Source organism: Pyrenophora tritici-repentis, chromosome 1, assembly GCF_003171515.1.
Source record: "Pyrenophora tritici-repentis strain M4 chromosome 1, whole genome shotgun sequence".
Lineage (NCBI taxonomy): Eukaryota > Fungi > Ascomycota > Dothideomycetes > Pleosporales > Pleosporaceae > Pyrenophora > Pyrenophora tritici-repentis.
In genome coordinates, this window is record NC_089390.1 from 7629373 (window position 1) to 7648563 (window position 19191).

Consider the following 19191-nt stretch of genomic DNA (forward strand, 5'->3'; position numbering starts at 1 on the left):
TCACTAACGACACCCAAAACATCAGCGCCGCATCACTCCAAAAGTACCCTGGATATACACAATATAAAGACTTGACTCGCTATGATTGCATACCTCATCATCAAATGCCCTCGTGAATGCTCCCGTCCCAAATGCTTTTACAATGCTTCTATGCCATGTCACCGCCATGTATGCCTTAATTATCGCCAAACACATCTCCCAGCTCAACCTTTCCTACACTCCATATCTCACGCTCGTCTTCAACCTCGTCACTCGACAAGCCCAGGCCGCCAGCTCCTCCCTCGGCTTCTTTCCTCTCTCTTGCCTGTCCTGCTAATCTCGTAGCCACCCTCTTGAAGTAGTCTCCCATGCTGCGCTGCTGACCAGGAGACAGCTCCTTGCCCGGCCCGCTCATGTACTTGTCGAACACGGCGCCTTCTTCATCTACAACCGAAAAGATACTGAGGAAAGCCGCTTCAGCCGACAGCTTCACTGGGATAACCGGGTCGCGGACAGATGCGAATACAACTGGTACCACGAGTGCGATATGGGGACGGACCAGCTCGTTGTGCTCTCGAGCAAGCGTTCGGAGCACCACAAGTGCCAATCTCCTCGTGTCAACGGGATGGCCGGGTTCAACAACAGGCGCAAGCGCCTCGAAGATTGGCTTGGTGTGATCGAAGCTCTTGTTACTCTTCTCCGAAAGGAGATACTTGCCAGCCGCGAGGATTGCGTTGTCTGATATGAACGGTTGGGAATGTGCGATACCTTGGCAAATCACAGTGATAGTGTCATCTGCGAAAGATCCTGTCAGGGCTTCGGGGGCGTCTAACAGAATAGCATTAAGTGCTAGTACCGAAGCCTTGCTGAAATGAGTCGTGAGAACACGAGCCTTGAGCAAGCTGGAAGCAACATCCTCAGGCAGGCAGCTAATGAGGGCACCCAAGAGGCGGGCATTAGTGATTGCCATAGCATCTGTCGCATGTTAGTCATTGTCATCACGGCTCAGCGCGTGTCCAACTTACCATTCGAGTCATCCGTCTCGTTGTCGATGAGACCGAGGATAGAATTCCTGCTAGCTTCGCTCATGTTCTTGCCTGCTTTGCTGACTACCTCAAACAAGGCCTTCAACATAGCTGTCTTGACAGCCTCATCACTCGTCTTGGATCCGGTGACTAGTTCAGCAATGAGAGGATCGACCCTGGGTGTCAACTTGATCAAAGTACCAAGAGCCTTGGCTGCACGCGCTCGCAGTACATCGGATGATGTATCAGCAAGTGACTTGGCAAACGTACGCTGCAGCTGAGGCAGGAAGGGCTTGAGGAAAGTTGGTATCTTCTCAAGCAAGTTGTTGAGTGTAAGTAAGATAGCTGCCTTGACCTCGACAGACCGTTCCGTGACCACACGAATGAGAGGTCCAGTGATCTGAGTAACGAAGGGCTGTAATGACTTGGCACTCGTGCGGTCAATGACGTCTGAGATAGCCAGAGCGGCCTGTGTCCGCTGGTCGATAGTTCCGTTCATGAGACCCTGCAGGAAAATGGGTAAGACGGCGTTGATACCCTTGGGTAATGAGAAACCTGGGAGGTCGGCACCGGCTACACCGACTTGGTTGAGCGTCTGGCGGGTGGAAATGACGAGCGATTCCATCTCCTCTTTGCGGAGACGCTTTGATGTGAGGGTGCTGAGAGCAGTCCATGCAGCTTTGACCACTTCCGCGTCGCTGTCGCCAAATGAAATGAGCAATGCCCGGATGAGTTCGGGGTAGTATCTCGAGAAGTCAACGTCGCACTCTGCAAAGAACTTGGCCAAGTGCATATCAGCACGCGCACGTCTTCGCTCATCATCATGCTTTGACAGTGCCAGCATAACGCTCATGGCAGTGTTCAGTCCGTCATACTCGTCTACAGACAACAGGACCTTGTCGAAAGATGTCTCGAGCTCCGCCCTGAGGTCTTCGTCCTTGGTAGCAATGACGTTGTCCATGATGGTGTTGAGGATATTTGGTAATCTCCTAGTCATCGCAGAGCTTGCAACTTCAGCCAATGATGCAATGGCGCGGGCATTGAATGCAGACATGGGAGATGTAAGAAGTGTCGGCAGCAAGTTTGGAAGAATGATGTTCGACCGAGCTTGATCCGTGAGAAGGGTGAGAAGCGCGGAAAGCGCATTCTGAGCATCATTGTCCGAACGGAGGAGATTGAGCAGGTATGGCAAGACCTCATCAACAGCTGTCTTACCAAAGATTTGTTGCAGAGCGTCAAAGGCCTCTGCGGCTGCTTCTCGCACGTCCACGTTCGGATCGACCAAAGCAGTTCGTACAACCTTGATAAGAGTCTTCTCGTAGTCTTCAAGCTGCTCTGGTGAGGCGGCATCTATGAGCTCGCGGAGAGCGATACAAATACCCTGCTTGGCATCGGTATCGGTAGTGTGCAGACCATCCTCCAGAGTAGGCAACAGTGTAGCAAGGACGCCATCACCAGCCTTGCGGATGAGCTCACCAAGTGCGCTGCTAGCAATGTGCTTTTGCTCCATGCTCGAGCTTGCGAGGCGGCGAATGATGAGTTGTGTAAGCGTAGGTATAAGCTCACGTAGAGTACGCGGGCTGGCCACCAACGCCTTCCAGACGTTGATAGATGCTGTGCGCACCAGACCAGATGAGTCGCATCTGCAAATGTATAGTGCCGAAAGAACCTTGTTCCTTTTCTCCTCTCCAAGGACCTCAAGCAAAGACTGACCAGCCTCCTTCGCACCCTCTTCGACTTCATCTTCTTCCACCTTGCCACTGATGCCAGTGAGGTTGAACAGCAGATCACCCACAAGCTCAACGGAACTGAGACGAATGCGGTAGCTGTCATCTGCGAGACCTCTCTCAAGTTCGGGCAACAAAAGGTCGATGGCCTTTGTAGCAAAGTTCTTGACCAGAAGACGACCGGCGCGTAAAGCGGTTTCTCTTATCGACTCGACATCGTCCGCCAGACCTCCTAGAATAGGAGGAATGATCTTGCTGAGATAATTGGCAAAGCTGTTTCCAAAACAGACAGGTAAGAAAATGAAGAGTGACATGAAGCCTTCTCGTACGGAAGCTCGGTTGCTGGAAACATTCTGCAGGATACTTGGTAGTGTCTCTTCCAGACGTCCGGTTCCAAGACCGGCAAGAACCTCTGAAAGAGCCTGGGCAGAACCGAGGCGATCGCCGGCCCCAGTGTCGGACTTGAGAGTTGCCATGAGGCTTGGAATGAGATCCGGCAAAGCATCCTCTCCTAGTTTCTCTACAAGTGAGCCGAGCGCTTTGGATGCGGTAGCACGAGTGGCAGGTACTGGATCCACAATAGCTACGCGCAAACCAGCGACGAGAATCGGAAGATGAGACGTAAGATCTTTTCGCTCTGAAAGATAAGCTAAACTGCCAATGATCTGGGAAGACTTTCGTTTCGTTCCGGATCGGTCGCCCAAGCCACGCTCTAGAATACGCACCACAAGGGCAAGCGACGGTGCGTCCAAGAAATGAGCGAACTGAATCTTGATGAGCGCATCGAGAGCATCGTCCGTGTATTTGGTGGGGTCGCTAAGAGCCTTTAGGATGATGTTGACTACACTCTTGATTTCGGGATTGCTGATGACTTCGCCGAAGCGCTGCAAACTTCGATTGGCTGATGCTCGCACTTCTTTGTGACTATCCGTCAAAACGACCGTTAGAGGTGGAATGATGTCGGGCAAGCTCAGAGCGAGCTGGTTCGGATCGAGGTACGCCATGGCACCCAGAGAGTCGCAAGCACCCTTCTTACTACGCCATTGGTCCTCATCAAGACCCTCTAGAAGTATTGGTAGCACTTGCTTCACTCCAAAAGAACTGAGCGTCGAGAAGCAAGTCTTTGCTGCATCGAGACAAGCCTCTCGAACGTCTGTACTACTATCACCGAATCCAGCGAGCAGTTGCGGCACCAACTGGATGACGTACGGCTCGAATAAGCGGCCCAGAATCAAAGACAGAAGCTCATATGCCAGATATACCCCCTGTCTTTGGTTGGGATCTTTCTTGTTGTCACTGGCCCCTTTGAGGGTGGACATGATGCGATACTCCTTCAGAACACCTAGGCCCTTGCCGCGAACGATACCCGCGAGGCCATAGGCAGCACCACGGCGCGATGCGTACTTCTTTGATTGAAGTAACTGCTCCATCATCTGGTTGATGTAGTTGGGAAGCTCTTGTTCTGATGTGCGCACGAGAGGGGGAAGACATTGTGCAACAGCATATTGTACTGTCTCAGAGGGTGTGCTGAGAGTTGCCAAAAGCCTCTGAACGACTTTGGGAACCCGCTGATCTCCTGCAGCCAGATGACGACCCAGAGCACCGTAGAGGATAATAACTGCCTCGTTGACTTGGTCGTACATCTCAGACTTGCGATCGGGTGCCTCCAAAGCGTTCTCGAAAAGCTCCATCAGTGGTTCTACTTTAGTCTGCGCCTTGACTGTGATGACTGATGTTGCTGCCTCGATTAGCTCATCTCGCACTGCAGGGCTCCGATCCCCAAGTGGGCCCTCGAAGATCAAGAAGTTCAAGAAGTCGACGAGATCATCAGGCTTGAAACCTGGCGTCATTTCCTTAAAGGTGAGTGCGATACCATCTCTGCTTTCCCAGGGATCTCGCAAATCGATCTTGCGCGGCATTCCATACTCGTCGCGCTCTGGAACCCGAGGCTTGGCCTTTTCTGTGTAAGACTCCCTAAGTCTTTGGAGGAGGTCCTGGAATGTATCCGGGAACTTGGTGATGATTTCACCAATGGATCGAGCAGCGGCTCGCCTGAGTTGCTTGTCGAGGGAATCAAGATAAGGTAGCATTCGTACACCTGCATCTGGTTTGAGCTCAAGGTCATTTTCATCCCAAATGGTTCGTGCGAGCTCAGCATTCTCCGGCACATCGTCATGGCACGCAATGAAAATTTCTTCACTAAAGGTAAGATCGTTCATGTCGAGCTCAGCATCAATGGCCTGTAAAGTCGCTGTTCGGACACCAGTCTCGGGAACAATGGTACCACGAAGTAGTGCACCCAACTCTTCGTTGCTAATGTTAGGGGCGAGGCCACTGGCGAGATCGGTAATGCAATCCTTGATCATCTTGTAGTGCTGCTGATACCGCTGCATGGACCAGACGAGGATTTCTAGCAAGCTCTTACGCGGCAGACGAGGATCGGTGCAGGAATCTGTGTGGAAAGCCAGTACTTCGATTGCTAGGATGAGCTGCTCATCAGACTCCTCGGGTGATGTTTTGCCAATGCCGCCCTTTTCCAGTACAAGGAAAAGGAGAGGGAAGCAGTAAGCCAATGATACTGCGTCAAGTGGCCTCTGCTCGCTAAGGAAACGGAGTCGGTATAGAACACGCGTGACAAGATCGCCTAGATCTTCATCTTCGTACTCTTTGGCGAGCTGTATAGCACCGATCGTACGCAAAACTGCAACACCAACAAAGGGTCTGAGTACGCCAAGACGGTTAGATATACGTTCGGAGCAGGCAATTAGAGCTGTCGCCGGGATATCTCCCAACAAAAGTCCAGCGCCGGCGCGAATAGCTTGGATCAAAAGACCTACAGCCGATCCCATCCATTGCTCTGCCTCAGTTGGAGGGCCGGTTGCTAGGCTCTGAATTATGCCAACGCCTCGCCTCATCCGCTGCTCTGTAGCAGTGATCTCTTTCCGTATGGCAGACTCTTTCGCTAATTGAGCATTGACCTTGGCCTGCTCGTCTGGAGTGAGCTTCTTGGTTTGGCCCTTCTTCTGTGCAAGTTGCGCTCGCAATTCCTCCTCCCATTTCAGAGTATCGTAGTCTTTGGTGTTCTTGTCTATCACAACGGGAGCCTTCTTCGACAAAACGTCAATGTAAGCAGTTCCCTCGGGCGTTCGGAAGATGGCGGCCTCGGTAGGCCCGACCGATTCGAGCTGCTTTGGATCAAGGTCTTGACTGAATTGTTTAACGACAGCTGGCAAAGCAGTATCGGGGGCCACAAAGGCCATGTCAGTGTAGGCACTGTACGCTGCCAGACTGACAGCTGGAAACTGATCGTTCTCTTTGTTCTATGTGAAGTTAGCAAGATAACGACATGATAAGCTGCAAGTGGGATGTACCTCAGTGACACTATTGACAGTACTCATGAAGGCTTCCAGGTGGTTTCGGACTAGTTCACCTGGATCCACGCCCATGCGAAGGCAAAGGTCGATCCAAGACACCCGCGGCATAATCTCCTTTCTTGCCAACACGACCAGGCTCATAGCCTGTTTTTGTAGAACCGCAGTATCTATGCTTGCGTCGTGTTTCTTCAGGCTATCGGGAGGCAGGCAGATAGATGCCAATACGGCGCCAAGATCGCCCGTCTGTGCTTTGGAAAGAACCGCTGCACTCTCCTTGTCCCCTTGCTCAGATGACCTGTACCATGACCACAAACCATTTATGATGATGCTGCTGATCTTTTCAGGGGAGGTTCGGAGATATGATTTCGTCAGTACTTGCTTCGCAGCCGAACTGGCCTGGCTTGAGAGAGTTCGAGATATTGTGAAGAATATGACGGCCTGTGCCCACGCATTTGCCACGTCCCCTGAAGATGTATCAGCGACACTAGGGGCTATGGCTGCCAAGGCACGCATTGCGATTGACACATCTTCTTCAGTGGACACTTTCGAGTACACCTTTTGGTTCAAAAGGAAGGACGGCTTGGGCTGTGTAGCGAGAGATTGTGAGATGACGTCGGATTTCTTGAATATAGAGACCAGCTTTTCGTCATTGGCGTTCTGCACCTTTCCAATGAGTAGCGCAGTCACGTAATGGCCTACCGTGACCAAACCACTCTGGGCTGCCGGGAGAGGGTTAGCATTGACTTCTTGCCAAATTTCGACAAGTTTTGGTAGAGTGGTCTGGCAGAAGGCAAGTACATCTGGTCGAGCCTGCTGCTCCTGAGAGAGATTCCACCAGATGTCGCCCGCCCGTAGCGCCCACAGCCGTTTGACGGGTATGCGCCTGTCTGCCATGCCTTTGATGAAAGCATCGGACACTGTCTTGTCAACACTCACACCATTTGCTAAGCCAAAGTTGAGATGTGTAGTCAAAGCTGACACTTCAGCTAACACAGCTGGCTCACTCGGCTCTTTCAATGCGACCGGGGCAATGCCAGCCGGTATCTTGGCTGACAACGACGTTGACTGTGGTAGCACTGCTAGCATCTGAGCATGCAAAATCTTTTGGTCGGCACCAGACACTTTGCCTTGCTTGAGAGGGGTAAGAAGTTCATCTGCGACTTTGTCGACCTTTTCGCCATCCTGCGACCTGGAAGCCAAGGCCTTGAAGGTTCGCAGGGCGCCTGCTCGGATTGCGGGGTTGGTTGACTTGACGTTTGAAAGCAGCGGCTTAAGCATACTTATCAAGAGTATGTCGGAGAGATCCAGGGACTGGGGAAGGGCCAAGATCATGGGCGAGAGAACGTCGTTGAGTACCACTTCCGGGGCTCTCAGTAACGCCTTCTCGATGGGCGGGAAAACATCCTTGCGCAGTTCTTCTAGTGTGGGAAAGCTGTCAAAGAAATCATGCAGGCCTTTGGACACATAGTCGGGTAACTGGGTCCTTGATCCAATAATCTCCCTGGTGTAAAATGTGTAGTAGTCTGCTTTGTGCTTCTCGAACACGGGCTTGACGGTCGGTAGACGCGAAGAAACACCGGCGATGACTCCCAGGAAGACAGCATTTCCAGCCGTTGGGGCGGAGCCTTTGGCAGTGAAGGTAGTGACCAGTTTGGAAAGGGCGTTCTGGCCAAATGTCTCAGAGCGGAAGATGGCGCGTAAAGCCCGGCGCGTTGAGACGAGTGCGGAAGCTGCGATTCGGTCGGCACGTCGATGAGGTCCTGCACGCACACACGTCTCCAGTGCGAGAGCATTGGCGGTCGCCAAATCCAGACCATGTTTCGACCATGTCTCTGCCGACTTTGCGAGTTGTAGTAGCAGGACCGAAGCCCAATCGACCAGCACAAAGGCGTTTGTGGGTGCTAGGCCCTTCTTGGAGCACTCCTGTTTGAGAAACTTGACAATTGGCGGCAGGACCGTGTCACCATGGGGTCCTTCTACAAGCGACTTGAGGACGGCTTCGACTGCGCGGCGAGATTCCCGATCTTCGTATAGTGGGTATGTTTCGAACAGGTTTTCTAGTATGGCTTGCAGGTCGGCATTGACGAGTGCTACATGTTCAATTCTAGTCAGCCTCTACTTAATTTACATGCATTGCCTTTTTCCACTTGTTCCTCACTCACAGTCGTCTGCGACCTGGTGCTGCAGCGCCGAGAGCTCAGTAATGCGACGCTTGGTAGAGCTCGTTATGAGCTTCTGCCGCAGGCCGTCGCGGCTTATGGCCTGCGACTCAGCGTCCCCGTTTGCAGCCATGTCGTCCAGTCCACATGAGCAGGTGGAAAGCTGGAATGCGGGGTGTTGGCGGGGTTGCGTGCGAGTATCGAAGTGAGTCGCGAAGTGCGACGGCCGCTAAGATTTCGTTTATTTGCTTGGGTCGGCGGCCATGACATGGCCGCCCGCTATGGTGTGGAGCGCCCTTCCACCACCCAACCCCCACTGCCTTTTTGCGCCCTTGCCTTGAGCAGCACTCGATCCCATCTTGGAACATTGCCATTGCGCCCTCATGCGTCCCACCGGCTACTCAATTCTGCCCAATCTTGATCTCGCCAAAGATCAGGCTCCCATATACTCGATACGGAAACCCGCCTGAGACGCCGCCAGTAACTTAGTGAGCCAACTGCACCGCACGCCAGCCAAACTCCAAACTTCCACCTCATACTTGCTCTGTTCAAATGGCGAAGAAAAAGAAGCCAGCAGGTAATCCCGCCCGTGGCTTCGCGACAACGTCAGTCGCGAGCAAGCCGAAGCCGGAAAAGGCAGCCGCAGACGTCCCAGTCAAGCAAGTTGCACAGACGCCGTTGAAAGAAGGTACAGCCGCATCCGAGCTCGCGCCCCAGCCATCCGAGAAGACGATAGCGCCGAAGGAAGAAGTCGCGCCAACTCCGGAAGAGCTCGAGGCCCAGCTGGAGCGTGATGAGCTCCAGTTGCTTGCAGAGAAGCATGCCGCAAAGGTCAGGCGCGAGGTTACTCGCCATGTCTCCAAATTCCAGACAGATCGTAGACTACTTCGTAGCCAGTCGCACTCCATGACCGTCCACGACTGGCTACCCAATGAAATTCTTGATAGTATCATTCTCCTGGCCCAGGCAGAATCAAACGATTCAAATAGGAGGCAGGGTCATCAGTCCCTACTCAAGACCCTAACCGAAGAAGATGCCATGTCAAAACTATGGACTCTTGACCTTTCCCTGCGTGAACTGGGCTTCTCGCGGGACCAAATACAGCCCGTCTTGCGATGGCTCTGCGCAAACGCCGCCAGTATCGACGCATCTTCAGGTGTATGGGGCCTACAAGACGCTCTCGAATGGCTGGCACTGGACCAATGTGAAGACCACACGTTTTCCTATGAGGAGTCGCGTCCAAAGCGCTCCACTGTCGATACCCCTGACACATCCCCATCTCGTGAGTCTATCTACAAGAATGCCTTACTTCATTCCCCCCTTAGATAGGTGTGACCTGTTACACACCCCCGGTTCTCGATATTTCCCACATTACTTTATTATGCAACTGCTTACCATACATAGCAACACCACCGCTTGCGCCTCCTGCCAATGGAACGGCTGCATCGAACCCCTTAATTTTGCCAGCAAGTAATCTTCCGACACCTGCTGAACTCGAGCAAGATGATACACATGTCAGCGATCTCGATAGCGACCTAGAGCTTGACGAGCTCATCCCAGCATACCTCAAAATCAAAGGCAAGCTGTTCGAAATTGATCCACAGCTCGTCGATACGACTACTCGGAAGCCAGCCAAAGGAGCCAAGTCTAAGAAGTCCGCCCCAGGAACCGTTCAAACTCCAGCTGTCCGAAAACTTCTCTCTCAGTTGCAACAGCTCACGTCCGACGCGCTCTTCGACGAATATCAAGCCGAAGCTCAGTGGCCCGCTAAGCGCAACCAAATCGCCCAATCTCAAGCCGAGAAAAGGCAGCGGATCGAAAACCAGCCTAGCATTGCCCAAGTACAGCAGAAAGAGGTCGTTGTTGACCCTCCCATGGTAGACGTCGCAAAGGCGCCACTTCCCGCAGCCCCACAGGGTGTGGAGGAAGTTGAAGAAGATGTAGATCTGCTTGGAGGCATGTTCTCTGCAGTCCCTGATGCAGGACCAGCACCGGAGACTTCAAATGACGGCGCGTCTACCGACAACGTAACCCTTCGTGATTTTGGAAAATCACCAGGAATGTCTCCACGCAAAGTGTTCGAAGAGGCGGTGCGGTCAAGGTAGGCATGCCACTAAATAATTTTCCAAACATTGTCTGACACTCTCAGGGATCCGGGTGCGCGCGTAACGTACAAAATGATTTCTCCTACCACCTACACCTGCCGACATTCTGTGACAATTGCTTGGTCCAAAGACGACGACATCGAATACGACGTTGAGATTACTGGGGTTACCAGTAGCCGATATAAGAAGCAAACCACATTCGCAGCAACTGATGTCGCGGCCGTGTCAGTTGAGCAAAGTGAGAGTTACATTTCCGTCGCTGCTCTTTTCTCAATTTCGGCTACCTCCCCAAAAGAAGAAAAGGTATATTTACGACTGCCATCCAACTGGAGAGACCTCTATAGGGAGTTCCTGGAACGCCGCAAGACACGTTTGGATGCTATGGATCGTGACGCCATCCGGCACTACCGTTCCATCATCGAGGAGCAAATCGAGAATGAAGAATCAGACGGAGTTGTACTCACCAACCGTTTCAAAATGCGTAATCAGGCCGCGACAAGCTCTCCTGCTTCGAACTCTGGCTATAACACACCGGTGCGACAGCATGACGGTCTGCGAGAGCTATGGGCTATGAAAGCGTCGGCTCCATCATACCAACATATGCTCGTCGGAAGAATGAACCTCCCTGTCTTCGGCTTCAAGGAATCAATTCTCTCGACCGTGGACAAAAATCAAGTCACCATCATCTGTGGAGAGACTGGCTGCGGGAAAAGTACCCAAATTCCAGCTTTCCTTCTTGAGCACGAGCTTTCACAAGGAAAGGCATGCAAAGTCTATTGTACTGAGCCAAGACGCATATCCGCCATTTCGCTTGCACAACGTGTCAGTCAGGAGCTTGGTGAGGGTCCAAAGGACCTCGGCACCATGCGCTCGCTTGTTGGTTACGCGATCCGACTGGAGTCCAAGACGTCCTCGCAGACACGTCTAGTGTACGCGACAGTGGGTGTCGTACTTCGCATGCTCGAATCATCTGGAGGTTTGCAAGAGGTCACGCATTTAGTCATTGATGAAGTGCACGAAAGGTCTATTGACACTGATTTCCTCCTGGTCATACTTCGGTCGCTAATGGAACGCCGGCCTGAACTCAAGGTCATACTGATGAGCGCGACTGTGGATGCTGCACGGTTCTCGCGGTATCTCAATGACGCGCCAATCTTGACAGTGCCGGGTCGTACCTTCCCGGTACAAACTCGCTATCTGGAAGATGCGATCGAGCTAACTCACTATACCGGGACGTCTGGTCCGGCTAGGAATTCAACCGCTAGCGAAAATGATGATGATGATGAAATTGCGAGTGATCAGTCCGGCATCCCGAGCAAGCTTCCAGGTTACAGCCCTACGACACGGAATACGCTTTCCAATTACGATGAGTACGCCATCGACTACGACTTGATCACTCGCTTGATCGAGACCGTGGCGTATGATCAACAGTTGAGTCGTTTCAGCAGTGCCGTCTTGGTTTTCCTTCCTGGCATTGCGGAGATCCGCCAACTGAACGACATTTTGGCTGGCCATCCTGCTTTCAACACCAACTGGTATATCTATCCGCTGCATTCTACAATTTCAAGTGAGGATCAGCAGGCCGCCTTCCTTGTTCCGCCTCCAGGTGTGCGCAAGATCGTACTTGCCACAAATATTGCTGAGACTGGAGTGACGATTCCGGATATCACCTGTGTTATTGACATCGGAAAGCACAAGGAGATGAGGTTCGACGAGCGGAGACAGTTATCGCGCCTGACTCAGTCATTCATATCGAGAGCTAATGCCAAACAGCGACGAGGGCGTGCCGGTCGTGTTCAAGAAGGTTTATGCTTTCATTTGTTCACAAAGTACCGCCACGATAATCTCATGGCTGAGCAGCAGACTCCGGAGATGCTTCGACTTTCCCTGCAAGATTTGGTCATGCGAGTCAAGATTTGTAAACTTGGCGACATCGAAGCTACCCTTGCTCAAGCGCTCGATCCACCGTCATCAAGAAACATCCGTCGTGCTATCGATGCTCTAGTAGAGGTGGATGCACTGACTCCGAGCGAAGAACTCACCCCTCTTGGTCGTCAGATTGCAAAACTGCCACTAGATGCACATCTAGGTAAACTCGTGTTGCTTTCAACTACATTTTCCTGCGTGGACGTCGCCATTACCATAGCTGCAATTCTTTCCTCCAAGTCCCCATTCTTAACGCCTTTTGGGGCAAAACAGCGGGCCGATATCGCTCGACTTGCTTTCAAGAAGGGGGATTCTGATCTCTTAACGACCTATAATGCTTACAAGGCATGGAGAGCAGTTTGCAGTACCCCAGGGCGCTCCGAAATGCAATTCTGTCACAAAAACTTCCTAAGCCCGCAGAATCTGGGTAACATCGAGGATCTCAAAGCGCAGCTACTCTCATCACTTGTTGAAGCGGGTTTCTTACAGCTCACGCCGGACGAGCGCCGCGTCATGAGCCGCTACCGAAGTGCGTCGCGGCATCGCGTCTTTGTCGAGGTGCCCGCACAGTATGACATGCACTCCGACAACGATGTCCTAGTCAATTCGGTCATTGCAACAGCATTTTACCCGAAGATCTTGACCCGAGAGGGCAAGGGTTGGCGAAACATCTCGAACAATCAGACGGTCAGCTTAGCACCAACATCAGTCAACAAAGGCTCCTCAACAGCCAACTTTCTGTCATATTACCACATTATGCAGTCGAGCAACAAATTCTATAACGCACACTCAACATCCATTGCGCACCCTCTTCCAATGGTGCTTATGGTAGCTGCGGATATCGAGTTCAAGTTACACGCGGGTGTCATCAGTCTACCCGGCAATGTCCTTCGATTTGCTGTCCGAGATTGGAGGTCCGCTGTCGCATTGAAGGTTTTGAGACGTCGTGTCAAGGAAATTCTGGCAAACAGTTGGAAGAACCCGGCACGACAACTTAGCGATCGCGAGAAGGAGTGGTTGGGCTTGTTTTCCAAGATGTTTGAGGACAGGTTTGAAAAGGACGAGAGGATTCGGGAAAGAGCTGGCGGAAAGGCGAAGTAATTAGTAACTTCTATCTTTGGACGGCTCTAGACTACACAAGGCTTCTCTAGACGAAATCGAATTTCGCTGTGTCCGCGAATTACAACACGGAAAGGTAGAAAGATAAAGGACATATGAAATTTAGCAACAAAGTAGTTTTCATGGCCGGCACAGGTTGATAGGTCGATTCTTTTCCCGGGTCACATTCATTGGGTATTTACATCACTTACAGCAGAGCTACAGCCGCTTTGGGGAGTCACTTGGATGCTTGGGTGGCGTGATCTTCCCCCTAAAGAAGAGATGGAGTTTGAAATCGCGACATTTAATGCCTGGACGGAAAAGAGATACCTCGAGCAGGGCAAGAATCACTGGTACTTTATATACGACTATATTCTGGTATGTCATTTTGTTCTAGGTCACCCAAATGCAATCAAGATATGACGTCATGACGAACTGGGAGATTTCTATGCTGGTCACATTGGTAACAGTACGTCGAGACGCTTATGGAATATTTGGGACTCAACCCCTTTCGTAAGAACAGCGTCTTCGAAGAGGGATCTTGTGCGGTATAAGCCAAGCGATTACCGTACCATTTTGGATTACCGTAGCATGCGACAGCTGTAGGCGAAACGCTAGACTAACGACGGGCACATGTAGGGGGTAGAAAATGTTAGAAATGCAACGGACATACCGTGGGAAGAAAAGTAAGATACAGACAATCACATCCCTGTGCAGACCTTGACATGTTATCTTACTCAGTCCTTGCAATTACGACAATCTGTTTCTTTTTCTGTCAAAGAGGATCGCAATCTCTATCGCCTCATGTATATTGTATTGACCTAGGGCCTAGAAGGATGGTCTTCGTTTTCTTCTATGTCTTTTCTATATTTCTAATTACCTTCACTGTGATACGTATATTGGCAAGGTATTTCTAGCTAATATACCGGCTGGGAAGTGCGTCCTGGGTAAGGTACATCAACAACCTTGAGCGGCAAAAGTACCAAGATCTTATCGATACTAGCGGTCCCCATTAACAATCACTCACTCCCCAAATCAAATGTTTCTTCCACCTACCGCCGTTGCACCGCAACCGCGTCGCAAATAAAAGTGGGGCACTTGGATCCTGTGTCCGTGTCTGCTCTCAGTCACCACTCCGTTCCCCAATGGAATTGTATTCTTGCCGGAACTTCATACACATCCGCTCTAATTTCTACAATTTCGCCCAGTGCTTAAGAAAAGTCGTCCCAAGATCAACCGACAACCAAATCCACGCCCGCGAACACAATGTCTACCTATCAAAAGTCGCTGAATGCGTCAAACATTGGCTACAAGGCTACAGCGCCGAGCCAGAACGGATCAAATCTTGAGATGCATGCATATGCGGCGAATTCGAACACTTCGACTCCACCGGGTGAGCGTCTTAGCTGCAGCGATATCGCTACGACAGCTGAGAACTCTAGTCCTCGCAACATCCATGGCTGGAAGTGGGTCATTACATACGCGGCCATGCTATCTACCACCCTCCTCTTCGCCCTCGACAACACCATCATCGCCATTCTCCAACCGGTCATCATCAACGACTTCGGCCACCCGGAGCTACTAGTCTGGATCGGCACCGGTTTCGCCCTCGGTACCATGTTCATCCTGCTCTGGGGCAAAATCTACGGCGTCTTTAATATGAAGTGGGTGTACATCTTCAATATCTTTTTGTTCGAAGCAGGCAGTGCTATTTGTGGTGCTGCTCCGAATATACAGATTTTGGTTATTGGACGAGTTATTGCAGGCATTGGGGGCTCGGGTATATACTCGGGCACTATAACGTATGTGTCAGTTCTGTCGAATGAGCAGGAGAAGGCGGCGTACCTTGCTGGGAGTACGGTTGTTTGGGGGGTGGGCAGTGTGCTGGGTCCAGTGATTGGCGGGCTCATTGCTGCGAACCCGGCTACCTGGCGATGGGGATTTTACCTCAACCTTCCCATCGGCATTGTCTTTGCTCCTGTTTACTTTTTCCTCTTCCCCAGTCTCGATCCTTATCCGTCCAAGACTCTCGCCGAAAAGCTCCACCTCGTCGACTGGATCAACGCGGCCATCTTTCTCACTGGCTCCGTCTGCCTGACCATCGTACTCACTTTTGGTGGCGTCATATACCCTTTTGGCTCCGGGACTGTGATCGCGCTATGGACCATCACAGGCATCCTCCTCATTGCCTTCATCGTCATGCTGAAGCTGCACCCGTTAGTCACCAAGTCGAACCGGCTATACCCACTACATTTCCTCAAGAGGGCCATACTGATAAACATGCAACTCCAAGTCTTCCTCTCGTCAGGAATCATTCTAGCGATGACTTACCACATTCCGCTGTATTTTCAATTTGTTAAAGGCGACACCGCACTCGTCGCAGGAATCCGCCTCCTCCCCCTACTTCTCTTCATAGTCGTCACATCAGTGATCAACGCCTTCCTAATGCCTCGATACGGCCTGATCCCCCTTTGGTATATCGGCGGCAGCACACTCGCACTCATCGGTTCAGCACTCATGTACACCGTCGACGTCACCACGCCCAATGCCGCAATCTACGGGTACAACATCCTCGTCGGAACGGGTGCGGGGTGCTACATCGTCGCTGGTTTTGCTATTATGCAGTCTCTAGTCCCCGTTTACGATATACCCAATGCTGTTGGTGCGATGACTATATCGCAGAGTCTGGGTAGGGTGATCTTTCTCGCTATGAGCGGGAGCCTGTTTCATAATGTGGCTGTTGAGAAGGTGGGGAAGGTAATACGTGACATAGAGCCCAAGGAGATTAGGAACTTGATTGCGGGATCGAGTAGTAGAGCTGTTCGGGCGCTGGATGAGGGAGAGCAGGCATTGGTTGTGACGGAGATTGCCGAAGCTATGAAAAGTGTGTGGGCGCTTTTCGTCGCGGCTGCTGCGCTGAGTGTTGTGTGTTCTGTTCCGCTGTTGAGATCGAAATTCGGTGGTAGAGGGAAAATGGCGGCGGTGACGGCGGCGTAGTATGTGCCGTGGGTAGCTAGATTCGCAGCTTAGAAGCAAGTATTTGAAGTGAAACTTGTTAAGTTGGTTTGGTGTATGCTTTCTATGTTATGGTACCATTTGATGTTATCTAGGTGTTACTATCACCTCTTTAGGGAGAAGAGTGCAAAAACACCATCACGTTTCTCTTATCAAACTACGAAAAACGAAGTCGACTACTGTTGCTCCCTACTCAACAGAACGAATCGTCTCTTTCCCTCCCGCATGCCACTTAGCATCCCCTCCAGACCCTCGTACAAAATATCTAGATAGCACCATACAATACAACCAAACAACAACCCACATAACCACCAAGCCCCCTAGTAACTGCGGAAATACTTCCTCAAACCCATCATTCCAGTCCTCCTACGACTCCACCCCCTTGTTCTTCCTCTCTCCTTCCATCACATTCACCCTCCGCACCTCCCGCTTTTTCTCCTCCTCTACAGCCAACGTATCATCCACCCCAACACCCCTCTCTCCTCTTCAAACACCACATTATCAAGATTTGGCGCCCCACCATACAGCCTTGCAAGATTATCCGCTATTAATTCTAGTCCGACGATAGAGTAAGCCACTGCTAGACGAGATTTCTTGCGAAGAGCGTCTGTGAGTTCATGCTACTGGGGGTTTGTTAGGATGGGTTGCGAGGAGCGCGTGGAGGGTGTTTGCGATGGCGGCTGCGTCTTCGATGGCGGCGTTGCCGCTTAGGGCTGAGTTTGGGGAGGTATGCCTACGTTTTCAAAAAAGATTGTTCTCAGTCCATATGTTGGAATGCTGGAAGAAATATTGGGGGTTAATTTATGTATAGCGTCACCAGCCAAGATGATGCGCCCAAAGGACCAAAGCTCCAGTGCAACTTCTTCGAGAGAGATCATTTTCACTCTTTAAATCCCTCTTCCAGAGTTAACGGATTACAACTATTTCAGTGATGGGGCACTAAAGGAGGTTACTAGCGAGGGTTTGCATGTCGGTAGAGGCGTAGTGGCGGCGTGTGGGTCAGGTACATTGCTGGTCCGCGGGTAGCTTGCTGTGTACTGTGATGGAGATCCAATCCGGTCAGCAGAAACGGAGAAAGGAGAGGCTTTTGTTGGGTTTGATGTGCATGTCGTGAGATTCGAGACCGGGGACGAGAGAGCAGGTCATTACAATGGCGATGTACTTGGTTACCATGGCTGGGAGAAGGAGGTGTTCGTGACGAGATAAAAATTTCGTTGTCAACAAGTCAACTAGAACTCACCACACTTCTCCCTAACAGTGACCATGCTAGGGCTTGCCATATTGGCCTTATCCCACATGATCTTCCGAACTTTAGAATGGACGCCATCCGCACCAACCACCACATCATCAATGAACTTACACCTGTCCTGTAAAACGACATCAGTCCTTCTTTTCTCCTCAAAACATCTCCTCTATCCATGCCATTTCATAGACTTTAGACTGATCTGGTAGTTTTTCGTACAGTGTGCGTAAGAAGACTTGGTGGTCCAATACCCTCGTATCGTAGCCAGCACTTGAATATTACCGTTAGACAGAGTATGCGGCATGCAGAAGAATAAGATTGAAATTAACAACATGGAACTTCCTCACTACCCCAAAAAGCCATTAGATGCAAAACCCTTGCCAACGGGATCGCGATAATGTGCACCACCCATGACATGTATGTACTCAGTACAGCGTCCCAACAGCCCAGTTCATGCAACCCCCAACATCAGTGTGGCTGCAGCGTAACTTTTGCTCCAAATTCTGAGGCTATGACGCCTCTGTCTAGCATACATAGTCCGGGATGCTGGCTTTGGCGAGGCAGTGAGCTAGCGTCAGGCCCGTAACTCCTGTACCGATGTTGATGACTGTGGAATTTGGATGGTCGTCTTCTATTATAAGGATATATTCAATGTTATGATCAGTTATTATGGTGGGTATGTATGTTGGAGAGCCATATAATTAACTTCAACTCCGTTCTAAAGCGGCCATGCTGGCCAAGATGGTGGACATTAATGTCACTAGTTGCACACATGGACTGTGAGATCCAAGGCGGATAACTCAAGGCCTTAGGTTTTTACAGCGTCCGCATACCTTCCGGCCCGGTCGAGTGATGAACGGGGTGCATCCAAGAAGCGGCCAATGGGCACCGAGCAGCCGTTCGGGTCCTTCCGTCCGTCCCCAGCAACAGAAGCGGCATAACGCAAGTGTTGCGCGATGTGTGAAGCTATGCCGGTCAGCCCTTCCAAGGACCCCTTGTTTATTCGAAAAACCGAACAAAAATGCACATATCAAGTCCGAAACCCCCAGTTATGACTCCAACATTATCTCTTGTTCCCCTCATACAACACCCAACCTCCGTTTCCACCACTTAACCCAAGATGCCCCAACTGTCCTCAGCCCACTTTCTCCATCTTACCGCCCTAGGAATCTTCGGTCTCTAGGTCCTCAAATCAATAGTACTTTCCCATACATCAGGTAAGCAAATTTCATCAGTTTCGCCAATACACGAATAATAGATACCGTGGTCTTACAAAAGCAATGGAAACCCTTCGCACCCAAGAAAGAAACCCTTACTGTTCTCTGGGTATACCTGGGCGTCCCTTTCGTTTCACACTGTCGTTCACCCAGATCGACCAAGACCAAGCGTGCATCATCCGCGGGACCGCAATGCCCTTTGTAGATCCTCCGCATGCCAACGAGGTTCTCGCCCCCCTATGTGGAGCCTCCAAGTCATGACCTGCGCGGAAACTTTTTTTCCAACCCAAACACAAAGAGACATGTATGTTGGTTGGCTCATG

General features: G+C 51.2%; 3 protein-coding genes across 3 annotated transcripts; 2 read left to right on the forward strand and 1 right to left on the reverse strand.

The window, feature by feature from the left end:
* Positions 1–175: 175 nt before the first annotated feature.
* PtrM4_029380 (translational activator GCN1) lies at positions 176–8397 on the reverse strand (the record flags this gene model as incomplete). The annotated part of the gene is made up of 4 exons (XM_001941845.2): positions 176–954; positions 1005–6051; positions 6103–8195; positions 8268–8397. 4 exons carry the CDS (start codon positions 8395–8397, stop codon positions 176–178), a joined length of 8049 nt encoding a protein of 2682 aa, XP_001941880.1.
* Positions 8398–8816: 419 nt separating this feature from the next.
* On the forward strand, positions 8817–13396 carry PtrM4_029390 (HrpA, HrpA helicase; the record flags this gene model as incomplete). Its single annotated transcript, XM_001941846.2, has 3 exons — positions 8817–9546; positions 9669–10365; positions 10414–13396. The coding sequence occupies 3 exons, from the start codon at positions 8817–8819 to the stop codon at positions 13394–13396; spliced, it is 4410 nt and encodes a 1469-aa protein (XP_001941881.1).
* Positions 13397–14659: 1263 nt separating this feature from the next.
* On the forward strand, positions 14660–16390 carry PtrM4_029400 (ProP, Permease major facilitator superfamily; the record flags this gene model as incomplete). Its single annotated transcript, XM_001941847.1, has 1 exon — positions 14660–16390. One exon carries the CDS (start codon positions 14660–14662, stop codon positions 16388–16390), a length of 1731 nt encoding a protein of 576 aa, XP_001941882.1.
* Between the last annotated feature and the right edge of the window lie 2801 nt (positions 16391–19191).